The 20,882-nt window shown below is 43.3% G+C and overlaps 1 protein-coding gene across 12 annotated transcripts in view; it reads left to right on the top strand.

Moving 5' to 3' along the window:
• The window catches only part of ICA1 (islet cell autoantigen 1), a 153,416-nt gene that overhangs the window by 21,885 nt on the left and 110,649 nt on the right, over positions 1–20,882 (top strand). For all 12 annotated transcript variants that reach the window (XM_021717587.1, XM_021717576.1, XM_021717572.1 and 9 more), the window contains exon 5: positions 1,590–1,788. In XM_021717587.1, coding sequence (XP_021573262.1) covers positions 1,590–1,788 — 199 coding nt within the window. The remainder of the gene's footprint in view (positions 1–1,589; positions 1,789–20,882) is intronic.

Below are 20,882 nucleotides of genomic sequence, written 5' to 3'. Positions count from 1 at the left end.
CTCTCTTTAAACAGAAGCCTTGAATTATACAAACCTTCACGCCCATGTTTATTTTACTGACTTATTCGATAGTCGTTGCCACAACTACAAATTCTATTTGATGAACAGTATTAAATTTAAACCAACAGGGATAAAACACAAGCTTCCTTTACAGCACAGAAATGTCTTTTAAAATGATGTACATGTCTAGGAAAGACCGTGTGAGCAAGCTGTTTTATAGAAGTGCTCAGTACTTAAAGACAATGCTTTACAGACAAGAGGAAAACTAGGAAAAGTAGGGATATTTTTCCTTGAACAGTTTGTTACCCCATTATGATCTTAGAGTGTGACTTACACATAGGCCTGTGCAGACACCTATGGAACTGCTAAAGCCAACTTTCACTCACTGACACCGTTGTTCCCTTCAGCTAAATAAGTATGAATTTCAATTGAAATTTATTTTGATTTTTTAGTCTTACTCTGTCACCCAGGCTGGAGGGCAGTGGTACAATCATGGCTCACTGCAGCCTCAGACTCCTGGACTCAGGCCATCCTTACCACCTCAGCCTCCCAAGTAGCTGGGACTAAAGACCCATGCAACCATGCCCAGCTAATTTTTCTATTTTTTTGTAGAGACGAGGTCTGCTATATTGCCCAGGCTGGTCTTGAACTCCTGGGCTCAAACAGTCCTCCTACCTTGGCCTGCCAAAGTACTAGCATTACAGGTATGAGCCACTGCACCCAGCCTAAATTGAAACGTAAGTCTTCATCTTTAACAAAAATTTTTTTATGCATCTGTGCCCTGAAACTTCATGGAGAAGAATATATTTTGAGAGTATAATTCATCTGACATTGTTCATTTGGGGTAGGAAGGTGAAACAAGCAATGTTTTGACCCCCAAATAAATATTTTATCAAAAGTTTGATGTGCTTTAAACTTTTTTTTTTGGTCTGATAAATAGCAGCATGTCACAGTCAATATTATAATAACTTCACACCTACTTCGTCACTTTCTTAAGCTTTCTTTTTTGTCACGATGAAGTCATATAACCAATCTGAAAGTGCTGACACACCACAGGCCCTCGGTAAATGCAGCTACCTCCTCCCTAGAACGTGCCACAAGGCTACATTCCTCTGTGACCATTGGAGCAAGCACAGATGCCCAGACCCTTAGAGAGTGATCTAAAATGGCCTGGCACAGAGACCCTCATCGCGTACACTCCCATCCCCGCTACAAGGACCAGCCTTTGGAGGAGTAAGCGTGACCATGCGTAGACATGGGCAAGGTCATATCTTGACCACCATTCACACAGGCCTGGCGTCACCTTCAGACGAGCACTCTGCCAGTCTCGAGACCACTCCTGGAAACACTGATGGAGACACTCCGTCAGTAACAGTGGTAGCAGTGACCTAAGGCTTGGGACACAAGTCCTCACCTCTGGCTCATTCACCCATTCACCACCTTTCCATGATTACTCAACAAATAGTGCTGGAGCATCTTTTGCATTCCAGGCACTGTTCTAGGCCCTTGAGATTAAGTTTGGCAAACTATTACGGGTTCAAGTTCCTGCCTGGTTAGTTTCAAGAGTGCTGCTTTTTCCTCTTGCCCAGGCTGGCCCTGCGAAATCCTTTGTGTCGATTTCACCAAGAAGTGGAAACTTTTCGGCACCGGGCCATCTCGGACACTTGGCTGACGGTGAACCGCATGGAACAGTGCCGGACGGAGTACAGAGGAGCGTTATTATGGATGAAAGATGTGTCTCAGGAGCTCGATCCAGACCTCTACAAGCAAATGGAGAAGTTCCGGAAGGTAGGTGGCGTTGTGAGGGTTGCCGAGAGGGGTACCTGCTGGAAGGTCATGCCATGTGATTGGAATCCCTCTGGTGAGGGAAGTATGACTCAAAAGCACCAAGGATGCAATTAATCATCGCAGGAATCTTTTTATGTGACAGAGCACCAATTAATGTGATATATAATTCTCTAAGGATAAGATAGAGGAGACAGCTGGAAATTGCCGGGATTTAGTAACTGATTTAATTGAAGTCAGATTTTCATATTATGTGCACTTTTGGTAAGGTTGTCACTTTTAAATGCCTTTTCATGCATAACTAAAAATCAAGATCAGATCAAATGAATCCAGAAGGTGAGAATAGACTATTGGGAAAAATCTTTTTTAATCGCCAATTTTTATGAAAATTAACAGAATATAAATGCTTCTTTGTTTTGTGACGTGTTCAGAAGCAACGAAGTTTAGTGGTAGGATTAACCCATTGGCGCTATCTGCTGTGGACCTCTTCAGAAGTTCCTCTGAGAGAAATAGGTAGCCCAGTAGTTGGGTGTGCTCTTGAATTTCCCTGAAGTAACTGGTGAGCAGCAGAGAAATAATCTCCCTGGGTTTTTTAAAAGGAACTTGTGTCAATTTAGGTTTGTAGATTTTGTTGAATGAGGCTACATCCTCCCACTAGGTGGCAGTCTTACACTGAATATTTGTGGAAAATGGAACAAGATTGTTGTGTAGTCTTGGTAGTTCTTTGTTTGGTTGACTGGATAGATTTCAGGGTGTGAAAGAAAAACAAAACTCAGCCAAATGTTAGGCTTGACATAATATTATGTCAACTGTCTTACGCATTTCACATGATCCTTTTGTAATTAGTGATCTTGCTTAAAATCCCCAGATGTAAAGTATGTGATTTTGGAGCCATGAATGGGAATCTGGCTGGTGCTGGAGCTTAGATGTGTGGGGTGGAGGGAAGGAGGAACCTTCTGTTGCTTAAGAGGACAGTCACCAATTCTTGACCTCGGTATTAAACTAGTACAAATTCCTTGAAGAGTCAAGCCTGATCTTGGTTTGTAATGTGGACTCCTTCCCTCTGAAGAGAAATCGAGGTCCATCTTACTTCTGATGTCCTCAGCAGCCAACTTCTCAAAAAGGTGTGGTTCCAAATCACAGAAAATCAGGATCTAGAAACCCACTCATCGTAGAGGATTGAATCAAAGCCCCAAGATTAGTAAATAATGTTATAAATAAATAATGTAAATAAAGATGTTTAGAACAAAAGAAATAAAAAAATAAGAGTGTTTCAGGGTTATAGCCAGGTGCTGCTGAACCCAGGCTACTTTTGATGTTTTCCAACTGTCTGATCAGGCCAGTAATTTGGTTTGTCTTTAGCACTTTATTTGGAGTTTAGAAAAAAGGGGCGGGGGCAAAACATTGTCTGCAGGGCATGGTCCTTATCACTTATGTCTAGTGCCTCCTTTAAGCCTTACAGTAACCAAGACACTATTTTGTAGATGAGAAAACTGACATCTGTGTCAGGTATCATGTGATCATATTGGGTATCAAGGTCATTACCTAAGGAGGTGAGACAGGAGAATAAAAGTCAGAATCCTACAAAATAGCCATTTTTTTTTTCTAAGAGAGGATACCTAAAATTGACAGAGATATTTCATAGTTTTGTCTCTGCTATGATTTGTTCATTCATTTATTGAGCACCTCCTGCATGCCAGGTAATAAAAATAAACACATGGTTATTCTGGAAGGCAGAAAAATTTCACGTGGAATTGTGTTTATTTGGTTGTGTTTTGGATGCAGTAACTGACTATGTAAGGATGAAATAGCCACACCCATTGTCATTTGTTTTGAATGTTGAAACATGGCCCACTCTTTAGTGCCATCAATCTGTTGATTTTGGAAAATCCATTTAAAAAAAAAAACTCCTTTGCCATGCAGAAGGCACTGAGGCTATACCTTACTTCCCAATCCCACATGTGTTGGATTTGATTTAATAGCTGAGCATGGTATACTTAGACTTTTTTTTTAGAGAAGTCTGTCTTCAAGTGCTTATTTGATGAGGCTGGAGTCTCCACAAGGACAGGGACCATGTTGGTTCTTGTCACCACCATCACCCCAGGGCCAGCCCAGTGCCTGGTCCCTAGTTATGACACTAACTAACCAGGTGGCCAGATTGCAAACACTGAGTCTGAAGTGCCAGACCCATGCTTCCTCAGACCTCTCCGGCAGTCCCACCATGTGAGGCTGACCCCACGATGTTTGGAAATTGACATGTATGGTTTTACAGGCAAGAAGGATCGCATTATTATTCTGTCGCCTTCTTTAGAATGACTTTGAATTGGGGAGGTTTCTGTTCACATGGAGTTTATAACATGGGATTTAACTTGGAGGAAGCATGAGTGTGTTATCCCGGTAGGATTCCGTTTTAAACAGAGTCTCCATTTCTCTCTGAGGAATGTGTTACCAACACATGTTTCTGAGCCCTCTGGGAGGCCATCCAGCTGCGGGGGCTTCTTGGGAGTCACTGTGTGTGTGGGGGGGGTTTCCAGTCTCCTGGGGCAGCTGCCCCTGTCACATTTTAGCGGATAAATCTTGAACTACAGTTGAATTTTGCTATATGAGGGAGGGGACTCAAAAAACACTGGAATTACCTTTTAAAGGGTGGACCCATAGTAGTCCAGTCTTTCCCTGCTAGGTGAGTGTTCTGGGAACCCACTGGCATCCATGGACCAGCAAGTGTTGTTGTGAGAGGCTGTGTTTCATGTTCAGTGAATTTTTTGGGGAGATTTCTTTCTGCATATTTGCCATTTCGTGATCAGTGATTTATGAGGGCACCTGCCAACACTGAGCTGAGTGTTTAACAGTTTTTGACCAAAAACATCATGACCCCTGTGCCCCATCCTCCCTATACACTGGATCTTGCCCTGAGTGACTTTTTTTGTTTGTTTCTGTGGATGAAAATCCTCAAAGGGAAATGTTTTGCCAATGTGGAAGAGGTGAAACAAAAAAATGGCAGAAGCACTAAAACATCAACATTGACAAGTTCAAAAACTGTTTTGAACAGCGGAAAAAGCACCTGATAGGTGTATTGCATGAAACAGAGAGGACTTTGAAGGTGACTGACTAACATGTATAAGTAAATACACAATTTTTGATAAATAAATTCAGGGTTTTTTGGTTCCCCTCATTTTTGAGTTCATACTTTCTGGAGGAGACCAAATTCTAACTCATACCTCCCAATGTGGTCCCCGACTTGGAGCCCTTGGTGTCCATTCTTTCGTTTATTTGTCCATTTGACAAACAATATGGAAGTCAGACTCTGTACTGGAGGAACATAGTCATGAAGAAGCGGGCGTCACCTGGAGACAGAGCAGGGAAATGCAATGCAGTATGGTGATCTCTGGGAGGGGCTTCCTGGAGGAGGTGGCATCCAAAAACAACATGAAGGATAAGTAGGAAGGAGCTGGGTAAAGGGAGCAGGAGCAACAGGGTGGTGTCCCAGGTTGAGGGAGCGCCTTAGACAAAGGCCTTTAGGAGAGAATGACAGGGCACCCAGATTGCAGGGAGAGGAAGGGACTGGAAGGCCCAAGCCTTGGGGTCAGGAGAAATGCTGGAAGGCTTTGAGCAGACCCAGTCGAGACATGGGGTAACCAGGAAATGAAGAAGCAGGCAGATCAGAGAAAGATGGGCCACTCTGATCTCCCCAGACTCCACAGTGGCACCACTTCTGGGACTGAGCTCACCACAGTTTTGAGAAATAAGCAAAATAAGCATATACAGGTCAGGCTCTGTGGCTCATGCCTGCAATCCCAGCATTTGGGGAGGCTAAGGCAGAAGAATTGCTTGGGCCCAGGAGTTTGAGACCAGCTTGGGCAACACAGTGAGACCATGCCTCTACCATAAATAAAAAATTAGCTGGGCATGGTGACACATGCCAATTACTTGGAAGGCTGAGGCAGAAGGATCGCCTGAGCACAAGAGTTTGACCAGCTTGGGCAACATAGCAAGACCTCATCTCTACAAAAAAAAGCTGGGCATGGTAGCACAAGTAGTCCCAGCTACTTGGGAGGCTGAGGAGGAAGGATTGCCTGAGCCCAGGAGGTCGAGGCTGTGGTGAGCCATGAGTGTGCCATGGCACTCCAATCTGGGTGGCAGAACCCAACTCAAAAATAAATAAACAAGCAAACAAATAAATAATGCGTAAATAAATAAAAGGCAAGTTCAAGTGCATTTTCTCCTCCACCCGAGGCTTTTTTCTTAGTGTCCTCAGAATGCCAAGAACTCTTTTAAACAGCACACAGGGAGCAGGACTGAAGTGATGAATAAAAAACTTAAAATTCAGCAAAGCAATCTGTTTTCCTTCTGGAAAGCATCCTTGGAAGCACAGCGGGCCCAGCGGCAGAGCTCTCAGTGTCAGTGTTAAGAGCATTTGTGAAGTGTCTGTGTCAGAGCTGGAGACACAGAGAGGTGGGAAGCCTTGAGCCCAGCCTTCGAGAAGGACCTTGCAAGGTGTCGGCTCCTTGTCCGGGTGACCATGAGGAATAAGACCCCTGGAGTGCATGGCACATGTAACTTGTCCTCAAAACCAAACACATACTAGGAAAAGATGGGCGAATTCAAAGGCTGTGTGCAGCTGGGCACTCCTCCTGACAGCATGATTCACCCGGGATCACAAGGTACTTTATGGGCAAAGTTACAACGTGTGATATATGCGCCCTTTGAAGGCAGAGTAAAGGGTATAATTTAAAAATAGAAGTCGGCTCCTTGTCACAGATTACATCAGCTGAAGTTGGGAGCTTGAAGCAGAGCTTTTGCAGCCTGATGCCCTTGAGAGAGTCCTCCTGTGGTCAATTAAGTGTCTTGTTTTTCTTGAAAGTCAGAAATGGGATGGAGGGTAATTATTCTAAATGGAGTAAAAGCTGTGTTAGGTGTAAGAAAATAGTCCGGAACCCTCTAAAGAGACAATATGGAAATGTATACGTGGGCATTTATAGGAGTCGGAGTCCTCACAGACAAGGACAGGCAAACCAGTGTTTTAATGAGGGTCATTTATTAAATGGCTAATGAAATCCTACAGCATTTGTCTAGCATTTCATCATCGTGATTCAGAAGGCTATCTAAAAGGTATTATAGAAAACATGAGTGACACCCGCTGGTATTTGCAGACTTGTATCTATTTAAAAGGTTTTGGAGACCTGTTAATCCACTGGTCATGTTATCAAAGGGTATGTTTGTCGGGCACAGTGGCTCAAGCCTGTAATCCCAGCACTTTAGGAGGCTGAGATGAGAGGATTGCCTGAGCCCATGGGTTCGAGAACAGCCTGGGCAACTTGGCAAGACCTCATCTCTACAGTAAATTAAAAAATCAGCTGGGTATGGTAATGTGTGCCTTTAGTTCTGGCTACTCGGAAGGCTGAGGTGGAAGGATCACTTGAGTCCAGCAGGTCGATACTGGGGTGACCATGAGCGTGCACTCCACCTGGGCTTCAGAGTGAGACTCCAACTCAAAAAAAAAAAGGGGGGGATTTGTTACGGTGAGAAGCGTTATTAACAGTGTTGGTGGCTTGCTAGGTGGGACCTTATTAGGGCCATCAGCCAGTGGCATTCTCATGTCCTGATTGAGAAGGTTTGGGCCTATAGTACTTGGTTAAGAATCAGTAACCAGTATTGATATTAGAGGGTTTTTTTTTCCCCTGTGAACAAAGACTTGGGTTAATTAGTTTGACAGCATCATTAATTACTGCTGAAATCATTGGTCTTTGTCAGAGGTCAGGCTCTTTTAGCAATTGAGGGCAGGTCCCATGGGGGTTGGAGACACTCAGTGATGAGGCATGTCACCACTCAACCTTCTCCTGTTCTGTGGCAAAGACCTTTCCTTTCTGCCTGGACCATTCTGCTCTCTGGCTTAAACCAGTTTCTGCTTCAGTTCAGTGCCTAGGGTTGGTCTGGGATCACCCTCACCCAGAGGGAAGTGTGTTGAGAGTAGGGAGCATCTCAAGTTTGTATCCACACAGTGGGCCCATGTGACGTTTCTACACAGCCCCTTAACTTTTAGGGCTTTGCTTAAGTCACATATAAATGGGAGAGGAGGGGGCTTGGCTCTGTTATCTCTTCTGTCTCTGCTAGTTCAAGAATTCTATACACTGGTTTTAGTTCTCTTATGAGGTGACAATTCCTTTTGTAAAGCTAATATTCTCTTAAATATATCTGCTTCATAGCTATCTGTTTTTGTATGTTAGTTTTTGGTGTGTGTTTGTGTCTGTTCTGATTTGGTTGTTTAACTGGGATGCCTGTTTTTTGTGGTCCCCAAGTAGATTGAATTTAGCTGCCGGACCCTACGCATGGGTGCCACATGGCACAGCTCGGAAGGGAACAAGTCATCACACCCTTGCTTTCAGTTCCCAATGAATGAGATGAGACCTCGGGGGCTTTGTTATGTCTTCTTGGATTTCTACCACAGAGCTTTGTAAATAGCAAAAGTTAGTTTTAGGGTCAAGCCAAGACCATGCAGAATAATGTGCATGAAACAGACAACTTGCAGGGCTGGCAGCTGGCAGCCAGCCACTCCTGCCTGGAAATGAGTGGGAGGGAGGAGCGTGACCTCAGGCCAGGATGGCTCTACTTGGTCCCAGCCTCTGTGACCCCAGCTGCCACAGCTCGGGAGGTTTAATGAGCCCATGGCAATTTTCTCATCCACAAAGGTGATTACCAGACTTTCTTCCAGTTGTAACATTTGGGTTATTTTTCTCTCTAAATCATTAAGCTCTAACATCATTAAGCTCATCTGTAGAGGTGTGTGGGTACCGGCGCATGACTAGCTTGTGCTCCTGTCAGAGTGGTGTCTTCCTCTGACAACAGGTAAGCTCTGGGCTTGCTGGGCCTGCCTTCTCTTGGCATTGTCGCTCTGATCTTAGACTTTGGATAAATAAGAGTGTTTCACTCATAATTCTTGGGTAGAGGGGCCTTTGATGTTTTCAAACTGATAATATTTATCTTATATTTAGATATTAATACTTTTGCAAGGGTCAGTGACCCATGGCCCACAGACCAGTGACCTGTTTTTTGTAAATAAAGCCTTTCTTGGGATATGGCCTTGCCCATTTTTCACTTGATGTCAATGCTCTCACCTTACCATGGCAGAGCTGAGTTGTTACGGCAGGGGCTGCGGGACTTGCAAAACTAGAAGAGTTTACTCTGGACCACTCTACAGAAAGCAGTTTGGTGGCTGCTATTTTATGGGCTCCTCCAGGGCATGTTGAGGTTCAAAACCTGTGTGTGTTTTAAATTTTTAACTGTGGCAAAAAGAAACACATCACATAAAATTTACCATCTTGACCACTTTTAAGTGTCCAGTTGAGTAGTGTTAAGTATATTCTCATTGTTGTGCAGTGAATCTTCAGAACTTTCGTCAGAACAAAAAAGCTATACCCATTAAATAACAACTCCCCATTCCCTGGTAATTACCTTTCAGTTTCCATGAATGTGACTACTTTATGTACCTCTATCTAATATAAGTGGAGTCATAAGTATTTATCTTTTTTGTGACTGGCCCATTTCACTTAGTATAATGTCCTCAAGGGTCATCCCTGTTACAATGTGTGACAGAATATCCTTCCTTTTTAAAGTTGGATGTATATACCACGTTCATCTGTTTGTTCCCTGAAGGACATGTGAACTGCTTCCACCTCTTGGCGCTTGTGAATAGTACTTCTGTGATTATGTATGTGCAAATATCTCTTTGAGACCCTGCTTTAGTTCCATGGGATAGACACCCAGGGGTTGCTGGGTCGTATGGAGTTCTGTTTTTAATTTTCTGAGGAAACATTGTACTGTTGAGGTTAAGAAGTTTTGTATTAAGAAGCTGGTGTGCCCCCTGGTTTCCCCTGTGGAATATACTCAAGTATCCCAAACAAGATCATACAATTATGGAGATGTTATTTGGTTCTTAAATATGATTTTTTAGAATAGTGGACTTTTACTTATGTTTCTAATACGATTGATGTGGTTATGTGTTTGAAAGATAGATTAGAAAATGAGACTGTGTGGAACCAGAAGGACATGGCTAATTAGAATTCATCTCCCTTAATTCATAAAAACAGAAGTTCTATGTCTCCAACTAGGTCTTTAAGGATATCGAGGACTGTGGAGATAGCTAGGACAAATGAGAAATAAAAGCAACTCTGTTACTTGTTTCCTCATCCGAACATAAAAGAAGAAAAGGCACAAAAATACACAGAATTGAAGCTTTAACTCAAAATACACTCAGTTATTGGACATTTGCTCTCCTTCAGACCCATGGCTAGAAATTGTGCATCAAAATTACTAGGAAGCTTTTCCTAAAGTTAACATGAAGTCCAGGCATGTAATCTGTTAAGACTTTCTTGGTAAAGAAACATTGCCCTAGATAGTGGAGGGAGGAGGGGAGTTCAAATCTTCTTCTCTCATTTTGTCTCAACTTCAAGAGATGGCCTGCTATACATCAAGAAGAAACAGGAAGGAAATGGGAAGCCTAGAGGAAGACAGGGGTAACCCTCCGTGGGACAGACCTTCATGATGTGCTCTATCTGTGTTAAAATAGGAACTGGGAGGGCAATGTTCATTCATATTCCTTAGCTGCTTGGCTGAAAACTTCAAAGCCTTTATTATAAGATGAAGTAGACCATACTTAGTTATTTGACGAACACCTACATGGTGTAGTCTTTGTGTCTGATGCTGTTCTAAGCGCTTTACTAGTATAAACTCATTTAATCCTGTTCACAAGCCCATCAAGCAGGTCAAGTTACTATCACTGTTTACACATGAGGAAACAGGCATGGCGGGTGAGGAACACACCCCATGCCACCTAGCCCATGAGAACTGGGAACTGGGCTGGCTGGTTCTGGCATCTGTGCTCCTCCCCACAGCTGTCACCTTTGCTTTGTAGGCATCACAGTCCCCATTTTACAGATGAGAAGATGCCACGGTTGGGGGGAGATGAGAACCTGACTGTGGTCCCTGGCAGTCCAATTCTAGAGCTTGATCTGCAAACCACTTCATTCCTCACTCTCTCTCTCTCTCTTTTTTGGAGTTAGGGTCTCACTCTGTCACCCATGCTGGAGTTCAGTGGTGCAATCAATGGTTTGCCGCAGCCTCAACCTCCTTCCGCCTCAGCCTCCTGAGTGGCTGGGACTATAGGATTGTACCACCACACCTGTCTAATTTTTGATTTTTTGTAGAGATGAGATCTCGCTGTGTTGCCCAGGCTGGTCTCAAACTCCTAGCCTCAAGGATCCTCCCACCTTGACCTCCCAAAGTGCTGGGATTTATTGGCATGAGTCACCATGCCTGGCCATTCCTCCCACTTGTAGAGAACACTACAAACAGATGAAAGTTCAGGGCCCGTGGTGCTCAGAGTAGAATGAGTCCTGAACTATAAACCAGAAGATCCATGTTGCCAGGGCATCACGCTGGGCAAGCTACTAAGCCCACTGACTGTGCTAAGACCACTGCAGGATGGAACTGAAGAAGGGGCCCCCCACAGGGTGGCAGGGAATCATGGAAGGTCTCTAGCATGCTGTGTGGCACAAGGCAAGCACTTGGATAATGGTGACTGTTTTTATAGCCACCCCATTTATTCCTGAATCACCAAGGAGGAAAAACCTAACATCTAACAAAATACATGTGCAAATTAAATTAGCTGTGGGTCTCACTGAGAGGATCACCCTGGCTTTGGGTTGGGTGTGTGCGTTGGAGGAAATGGTATTTGTTTTTCTAAGTCATCAATTCGCCAGACGTGTCCTAGGAATGACAGGGCACTGCTGATTTCCTCTTCCGACACAACTGCCTCCCTTCAGTCCAAGGTGCGGGGGATTTGTGCTCAGGTGTCTTAGGGGTCCTGCTGGTCCAGGATTGGCTGCCTCTCCCCACTTTTCCCATAGCTGTTGGGATACCTTGAACATTTCGCTTTAAAATTACCCTTGACTACAATGTGGTTGAACAACCCATCTTTGCATTCTAGGATTTATTATTTTTTTCTCTGTAATCTACTATCAAGTTGGTGAAGTCTTTAAAAAAACTTTGAAAAAAGTTGGCCATTGAGCCTAATTTTGCTCTTATACATGGATGGCAAGGTCATTATGTAGTAGTGCCTTACATTGTACTTTCCTCTTTGATGAACCTCACAGCATTCACATTACTTTTGTTTTTGGTTAGACTTCTTGGTGAGAAGTGTTTAAATTGGGGCAAATAAATATTCATGGTATGTTTTCATCCCACCCTTTAGGTTATTTCTGTGCAAAATATGTAAGCATATGCATACACATTCCCCAGATGACAAGCACATTTCTGTCCCATCCAGTTGTTTCCAGCCTGGAGACTTATCATCCTCGCTGCTGCCATGGCCCACTCTCCTGTCCAGGAGACTCTGGCTTCTAATGCCTCTGCTTCCAAGGCACCTCCTGAATTGGCCTTCTTCTTCCTCAGCACTGTCAGAGGCATTGTTGAAGACGACACTACCACCTGGGAGCCTCTGCTGACTCCCCAGCACAATGCTGTTACCCTTTGGCTCTGTTCCCATTGCCATTTGGTTTTTTATTGTGGTGGTATTTTTTTGTTTTGTTTTGTTTTTTGTGTGCTTGTTTGTTTGTTTGTTGAGCCAGGGTCTCACTCTTATCACCCAGGCTGGAGTGCAGTGGCATGATCACAGCTCACAGCAGCCTCAACCTCCTAGGCTCAAGAGATTCTTCTGCCTCAGACTCCCAAGTATGCACCACCACACCCAGCTAATTTTTTGAAAATGTTTTGTAGAGACGAGGTCTCGCTGTATTGCCTTAGCTGGTCTTAAATGCCTGGGTTAACCAGTCCTCCTGTCTTGACCTCCCAAAGTGCTGGGATTACAGGCATGAGCCACCACACCCAGCCCCTGTTGCACTTTGGACATAGCCTGTCACATGGAATATATTTAATAAGTACTTATCAAATGAGTGAATAGGTAAGTAAATAGGTTTATGGTATCCCTGAAGGCAATATCAGGGTCTTATACATCTTGAAACCCCAACTGCATAGTAAACAAGCATAATCTGCATCCTGTAAGTATTTGTATTGCTGAATGAAATGGAATCCTGCCATTGAACAAAAATGAGGTTTACAAGCAAGGCGTCATTTGATTTTAACATCCTAGGAGACATCATTTGCACAGACTAATTCATCATTTTCATTATTTAAATTCTATAAGAAGAGAAGATATTTGTATAGTTTTTCAAAAAAATATTTCATAATATAATAAAAGTGAATGTGTTGGCTTAAAACATTTTTTTAAGGGTGGGGTAGGGTGGGAAGGACCGCATCTCTCTTGAGAGGAGTAAAATCTTTGCAGATGACATTTCTCCAATTGTTGAAGGGAAAAGCTTGCTTAACTCTCGAGTTTCAGAGTAGATGTTGGACAAAAGTAAATTATTGAAGTGTGACCTGGTCTGGTCCAAGATAGTTTTCCTTTTGCCAGCTCGTCCAGTTTTTCTTCTTAAGACTCACACATATTGGGTGGCCCATGTTATGGATTACAACATGCAAAGCATACAGAATGTACTGAGGGGAACCAAACCTGTCTCCTAACAAGGGCTTCTCAGTGTCTCAGCGGCCAGAATCTCTTGGATGAATTCACTGTTTCTGTGTTTCATCATGTTGTACTTTTGGCTGCAGGGTCAGAGGGATGCCCAGTGTCCAGGACCACCTCTCTCCGCCGCTCCCTACCACAGACTGTTCTGTTGGCCGCCATCTCCATTTAGTAGCTCCCGAAGAAGGTGTCAGCCTAGATTATGGGTCCATGGAAAATTCCGTGTTCAAGCAGTGTGGTTTAGTAGTCACTGTCTCTCGCCTTTCCAGTTTGTCTCCAAGTCTGTCATAGCAACACGTCCCTCTCGATTCCCCTGTTCCTTTTGGCTAACAGCTTGGATATCATCTTCCCCAGTTAGCCCTTCTAGTCTCCATGTTGAATTAGTTGCAGTTTTTACCATCTTCTAGAATTCAGTATAAAAAAAGACAGTTGGGGTGAGCCCAGCACTCTCATTTTTAAGCACTAATGCTTTAGGGATCTCCCGTTATTTCTTTTTATTTTATAATTTTTTAAAATGGTCATTCACTTAGATTCACAAAATAGAATGTGTATTTTATTTCATTTCAAACAGGAGCAGTGTATCTCATTTCCCCAATGCCAGCAGCTTTATCATACTGTGAGTTGCTGTTACTAGAGTCAAAAAGAATTTTCTTCAAATACATTCTTCATTACAACCAGACTTTTCAATGATAGCCAAAAATAACGGTTTGGTAGTTGTCTAGATTGTCACTTCCACATCAAGCTGGATTTATAAATTGGCTGTGCAGGGTTAATATTTTAGAAGGAAAGAACTAAATCACAGTTGCTTTGGGAAAACCCTGTATTCTGTGCTAGTTTTTCATGGAGGATTTTGAATAGCACTTTTAAAAATGATTGACTTATTTTTGTTAACCCTCAACACACCACTCTACACAGGACTTTTGCAAGCATTACTTACTGGCCCTGTAATGGGGTCATGGACTGTCATGGTTTCACAGTTCCCTGTCTCTCCACAAATGAGTACTCAGACTCCCCCTCCTCTCCAGTCCTGAGTCTATCTGACTTCAGTGCTTGAACTATCAAAAGGATGAGTGAATAGACGATTGCTATTTTCCATTCATAGTTCTGAGATTTAAAATAACAAAAAAGGTGCCAGATGATGCCTTGTTCTCCGGAGGACTGCTGTCGTTCCATCTAACAGAGAGATGAGGCGATGGAGCCGGCATGTCGCCCCGGTGTGTCCTGGGTCGTGGGGGCTGTGTGCACCAAACTGTGCAGATTCTCAGACGCTTTCATCTCACTTCTCTCAAGGAGTGGCTTCACTTTACCTCCTTTAATGAGTTTTTAATAAAAGGAAAACCTGAAACAGAAAACAGCCTCAAATAGATATATCCTCCTTTCCAGCAGAAAACTTTCAGGACAGTTTCAGGTCCAATAAAATTAACCCAGGTGAAAAAAAATCTGTTTCATCTTCAGCTGTTATCCCACTTTTAATCATTAAGCAAGATCCATACAACTCATAGATGGCAGCCCTAAAATCTTAAATGGGCCAATTTTACAGAGGTACAGGGAGCCCTAAAAAAGCAGCAGGCCCTGAGATCTTACTAGTACAACTTTGAAATGAAATTCCCATGTGCATGCATCACGCTTCTGTTGTTCCCATCAAATGAAATATGATTTTCAGACGTGGTAACACTTCACAGTTGATTGGCTCCTTCTATCCAACCACCCATCTATCTGTCCATCCATCTTTTTAAATTCTCTCCCCAGCTGTGATTCTGAGACAACTATTATCATTTAGATGTGGATTCCTCCCTGTGGTTCTGCTGGTGACTGCTGACACTGAAATAAGGGATATTTCTCAAGATAGATTCATTATATAAACAAATCGAGGGAGGAGGCTCCCCCCACCACCCCCGCTTTGTTCTTTTTAATAAGTTCTGTCCTGGGCCTCTACAGGTGGGCTTCAGCCATGGCTGCAAGCGAAAATAGTTCTGAGAGAGGTTCAGGCAAAGAGACTTGGAAAAAATACCCACACAAGGGAGGAGGAGCAGGAGGAACGATCAGGTAAAGTCCATAGATGGATGCATGTGAGACAGATGAAGAAATGTCTCCAGTAGGAAGCTGGGAAAAAACCAGCAGGGTGAAATATATTAATTACATTAAGGATCTTGTTCCCTTTCTGTTTTTCTCCCCCCATCTAAATGTGAAAGGAATAGATAGGGAGAAACCGGCAGCAGCCTTTGTTTCTAGGGTTAGGGAGGGGTGGGATGGTGTGGGAGGAGCATGTGGTTGAGTTTTCACTGCCTTTTTGTGCCTTTTAAGTGTGTCCCGGGCCTATGTTGCCCATTAAAATAATCTGCATCAGAAACAATGGGAATTAATGAGATTTGAGTACAAAGGGTTCAGATTTGATAGAAGAAAAGGGAGGGTGGCAGAAAACTCTCCTAGGTGTGCAGAAATGGGGAGGGCAACCTTATTGTTTGACTGTTTTTAATAATAATAAGGGGATGAGGGAAGGCAGGCTTCAGGGACCAAGGAGGGAAGTGGGGTTCCAGGGTGACAAAGCGGCCTGCCGGATGGAGGAAGCTGGGGGAGTGTCATCTCTGAAGCCCTCAGCAGGGGGAGCCTGTGAGGAGGTAGAGTCACCTGGGGAGGAAAGGATCCCAAAAGGTGCCCCAGAAAATCCCGAATCAGCCAAGAAGCTCTCTTAAAAGTCTGCACTGTCCTGGGAGGACTGCAGGGAGCAGTTGGACTTATCTGGAAGGGGAAGTAAAGGTGAGAAAGTGAGAGATTGCTTTTCCCATACAGCTTCCATTTTCTCCTAGAAGGAGCACGTTCTGTGTTTTACTCCCATAAGGATGTAGAGAAAACCCTTTCCCAGAAAAGAACTAAGGAGTCAGGGGAAAGGAAGGCAGCTATTCCAGAAGGGGTGGCCTCCACAGCCTTGGCCCCTCTAGGTTACTGCCTTTGACGGTGCCACTGGTCTCTAACTTGGAGGTTTTCCGCTGACTCTCATGACTTGTTCTGTACTCATTGCCCATTTCTAATTCTTATTTAATTCTTCTATTTCACGTGCTCAGGCAAAATCTTTTCCTACAGGATCTCTCTCGACTCTATTCTCTAAATCCAGCAATTCCACTGGCTCCTTTTCATTGGTCTTTTCATTGGTCTTTCAGGTCTTACAAACTAAACCAAGGACATTTTGGTTCCTGGGAGCCCCAATTTTGTCATTCAGATTTTCTGAGAAGTAATATCAATTGCCATAAATTAAACAGATATCCCTGTGTTTTCATAGTATTAGTTTATTACTCCTTTACATTTTACTACTCTCATAAGGGACTCCTAATGTTCAAATTTAAGAAGAACTTGGGTCAGGCATAGTAGCTCATGCCTGTAATCCCAGCACTTTGGGAGACCAAGGCAAGAGGATTGCCTGAGCCCAGGAGTTAGAGACCAGCCTGGGCAACATAGTAAGACCCCACCTCTACAAAAAAAATTTTTTTTAAATAGCCAAATGTGGTGGAGCATGCTTGTGGTCCCAACTACTTGGGAGACTGAAGCAGAAGGATGATCTGAATCCAGGAGGTCAAGGCTGTGGTGAGCTGTGAGCTTGCCACTGGCCTACAGCCTGGCTGACAGAGTGAGACTCCAACTCAAATAAAAATAAAAAAAAGAACTTGAACTACATGCAGATTCTAGACCACACATCCTTTTGTGTGCATGATACATACTGGGCTTCCATTATAAAGTGTACATGTCAATTATTTAGATGTAGGCAAATGGAAATATAATTACAGTACACTATTTTGTTCAGAGGTAAACAACACTTCATATTATATTATGGTAATCCTAAAAATTGTCCTATAGCTCTGTTAAGCAAATATGAAGAAGACAGTGAATAATACTATAATAGATAGTCACTAGACAATATTCAAGGTTGAGAAATTAGGGGAAAACGAGATCCTACATGTTACTTAGCAATATGGGGGAGATGTATTGGCTCTGGAAAGTGGAATTCAAAAATGTGAGAGGTGGGACATGGACTGCTATTTTTTGTTGCAAATGTTTTATCCACATTTGACTCTTGTAAAAATATGGGTATACATTATTTCTGATAAATTTTTTAAAGGCCTAGGGAAGTGTAATACAATGAGCTCATGTGATACTTTAGTGAAAGCCAATTTTATCCATTTTATTATTTATTGAATAAAACTTATACTTGGTAAAAAAAAAAAAAAAAACAAAGTACATGTCACAGTGAAGTGCAACTGGAAAGGCCTAAGACATGGCCCCCCCAGGGCCTCCAGAGACTGTGGGGCATACTCAGGTGTCCCTGGAATTTTATCAGGGCCACCACAAATCAAGTTTTAGAATAAGATGTTGAGAGCATTTTTAATTGTGAAGCTTTCTGTATCTCCTCGTCCAGGACTCCTCACCCTCCTTCCCCGGGCCCTCCCAGGAAAAGCCAGTGATTTGTAAATTGAAGCCATGTCAGCTAAAGCTTTTATTGGTACTTATTACCCAGGCCTCTATCTGCTTTTAATTAATTCTCTGCTGAAAGAACTAACTCCCCTTCCCCCCTCTTTTTGTGTGTGTGTGTGTCTTCCACTTTAAAATAAAAGACGACAGCCAAAAGTCATAATGTGAAGTCGGACAATGACTAGATTTTGCGAGTTAGACTCGCTCCGCTTATCCTTAGTGTGTTTCAGGTTTGAGGTAAAACCTCGCGGATTCTGGATGGACTTTTCATCTCTCCCTGGCATTTCCTCACCATTCTGCAGTTTCAGCTAATAAATCATGCAAGTGAAGTTGGCATTAAGAAACCGACACTAAGAAAGCGTGTTTTGAAAATAAAATGAAGACTTGATCAACCTTTTCACATCTCCTTTCATCCAGAAAATAAAAACAACATATTTTAGAAGAATGTTACCCATGATGTGTGCAAAAGTCAAAATACTGCTCATTTTTTTGTTGTTTAAAGACATGTCTTTTTATTAGTACAAAAGTACAGCAGACATTTAAACTCTGCAAAGAACAATATGATAGGTCGATTTATGTAAGGTATTTAGCATATTTGAATTTTTTCCCAGTCTACAGCTTTTTCTTAACATTCTGCCATATGGACAGATGCAGCAGCTATTTAAATATGTATATAATACAGAATATTTCTGATTAAATATTGGTCAAATTCTCTTCAGTTTACAAAGATCTCTCCTGTTTATTACGGCATGAAAACTGTCCAGTTCAGTCAGGGCATGAGTTATTTTTCCCATTTTATTATTCTTAAGAAATACCATCCTGGCTTTATGGTAGTTTCTGTTGTGAGTACCAGGGTGATTACCTAGCTGAGAAAATGCCAGGGATAATATAAAAACACTCATTTCCATTGGTCGAAATGGCGTTTCTGCACTTGAGGAAATGCATTAGGGGCTGTGAAATCATAAATGAGGACTGTCAGGGACATAGTACTTTGACATTTCTTGACAAACAACTAGCCACTCTTGAACAGGGCAAAAGAAACTTTGATGTTGAATGGAATAGTAAAAGTGATAACAAAATTTGCAGATTGATTATTACAAGTTTATCACGTGCCAGCTACCGACCTTGGACTTTCATATGAATAGGCTCACTAAAGTTCCCTAGGAGGGTGACACTCTGAGCTCCTCTTCACAGGTGAGAACTTAGTGGTGATTATAGAGGTTAAGTGACTGTCTCAGTATGACACAGAATGGATCAGGGCCTCATGGACTGGGTCGTAGATCACTCAGATCACATGGGTGCATGCCTCCCTTGTTTTCTGAAACTGAGGTGATTTCTTCCTGAGTGGTCAGAGGGAGTTGTCTCGCTTTGTCAGTTAAATGAGGCTAAAGAGCTTCTCTTCTTTCCATGTAAATGTCACGTCTATTCAAAATGTGGCTTCCTCTTTGCACTGGTTTTAGTCATCTCTTTTTGGATGCTCTTTCAGAAATCCACCTCACTTCTCCGCCCCAGAAGTGCATCGGGCTGACTGTGTCCTGGGGCTGGGCAGGGGACTTGGTTTCCCCAAAGCCACCCTCCCTTCCCAGCTCCTGACTTATCTTGCAGCCTCGTGGCTAGGCTGGGCTTGTTTGCCTGGTGAATCCCCAAAGCCTGTGATGGAGAAGTGCCTCGTTCCTCAGCTCCAGCAACATTCCAGGAGCCTCAGCCGCCTTCTCTTGATCTATGTCCCTAGTGGCAACTCAGGTGACCTTGGACTTCGGGTCCTCAGCCCAATGCCATCCCCGGTGAGCTCACCTACTGGCCAGCACCAGGCCCCCCCCTTCTCTCCATAAAACGTGCGACATCCTCTGAATTTCTTCCTCTCCATAACCCAAAAACTCAGAGAGATCCTGGGGAGCTAGGCTAGGCCCTTCCTCACCAACAACATGGCTCTGCTTTGGTCTTATGGAAAGCAGAGGCAGGTCTGAGGGGCAGCCCCCTTGCAAACTCCCACACAGATAGTGGGAGCCCACCACCTTCTGCCTCTCGTTCTATCCTCAGTGCATTTTCTCCCAGGGAGAAGTTGGGCCCGTGTCTCCTTACCCACTTTCCTACCTGAAGGCCCCAGCCCAGGAAGTAGTTGGCAGGCTTTCTCTCCTCCCTTCTCTGGCCATTAACCCAATCACCACCACCACCATAAAAAACTCGATGATCAAGTCTACCGCTAAAGTGAGAGGTGAACATTTTGTAAGGCTTTATCATCCTACAGAGCCTGAGTTTCGTGTTGCTGTCTTGCTATGGACTTGAAAACCCAATTTGAAACTGTCAGAAGCTGGGAGTGCCACTTTCTCCTTGTATTTCTCCTGCAACACTTCAGAGGCACAGCCTCCCACACACCCCAGGTTGAGGTATTCTCCAGACTGGCAATGGAGAGAGTTTGGTGCATGGACACCCAAGTCGAAAAGCGGGTTGATGTCTTTCCAAAAAATATGACCCCGATTTTCCGTGACTAGGACACAAGCATTCTTACTCTCAAACATGCCCGTCATACAGTGCTTGCTGACCACTACAGTGAATGAACTTCGGTTGCTTTGTTTTTGCATTGTTCGAAATAGCAGTAGTGAAAGTAGATCAGGCATGGAACGTCTCACTTTAGGCCAGAACGTGTCTTCACTTATGAAAGGAACCAGAGTCGGAGTGGATTGCCTGAGAAACAGTGAGAAAGCCGAGAAGAATGCCCAATTGTGAGAGTCTATAGGAAGTAGGACATTTAGTAGATGGGCCCAGAGTCACTCAGACAAAATAAAAATGTCTTCATGTTCAAGAATCTAAATGATCCTCAGTGATCAACCACAGTCTTTTAAATCCCAGTCTCCAGTATTCAAGTGTTCTCTCTGTTCCTTTTCCACAACACCTTATCAATGTCATCTCTTTGTTTGTTTTTTAAACATTTTTATTTTATACTTTTTTGAGTCGGAGTCTCACTCTGTTGCCCAGGCTGGAGTGCAGTGGCACGCTCCTGGCTATTGCAGTCTTTTTTTTTTTTTGAGTTGGCGTCTTACTCCGTCACCCAGACTGGAGT

This window comes from Carlito syrichta, unplaced genomic scaffold (genome assembly GCF_000164805.1).
Source record: "Carlito syrichta isolate Samal-C Ts95f unplaced genomic scaffold, Tarsius_syrichta-2.0.1 Scaffold109667, whole genome shotgun sequence".
NCBI classification, from domain to species: domain Eukaryota; kingdom Metazoa; phylum Chordata; class Mammalia; order Primates; family Tarsiidae; genus Carlito; species Carlito syrichta.
The sequence above is the reverse complement of the archived record's forward strand: the minus strand, read 5'-3'. Positions and strand labels throughout refer to the sequence as shown.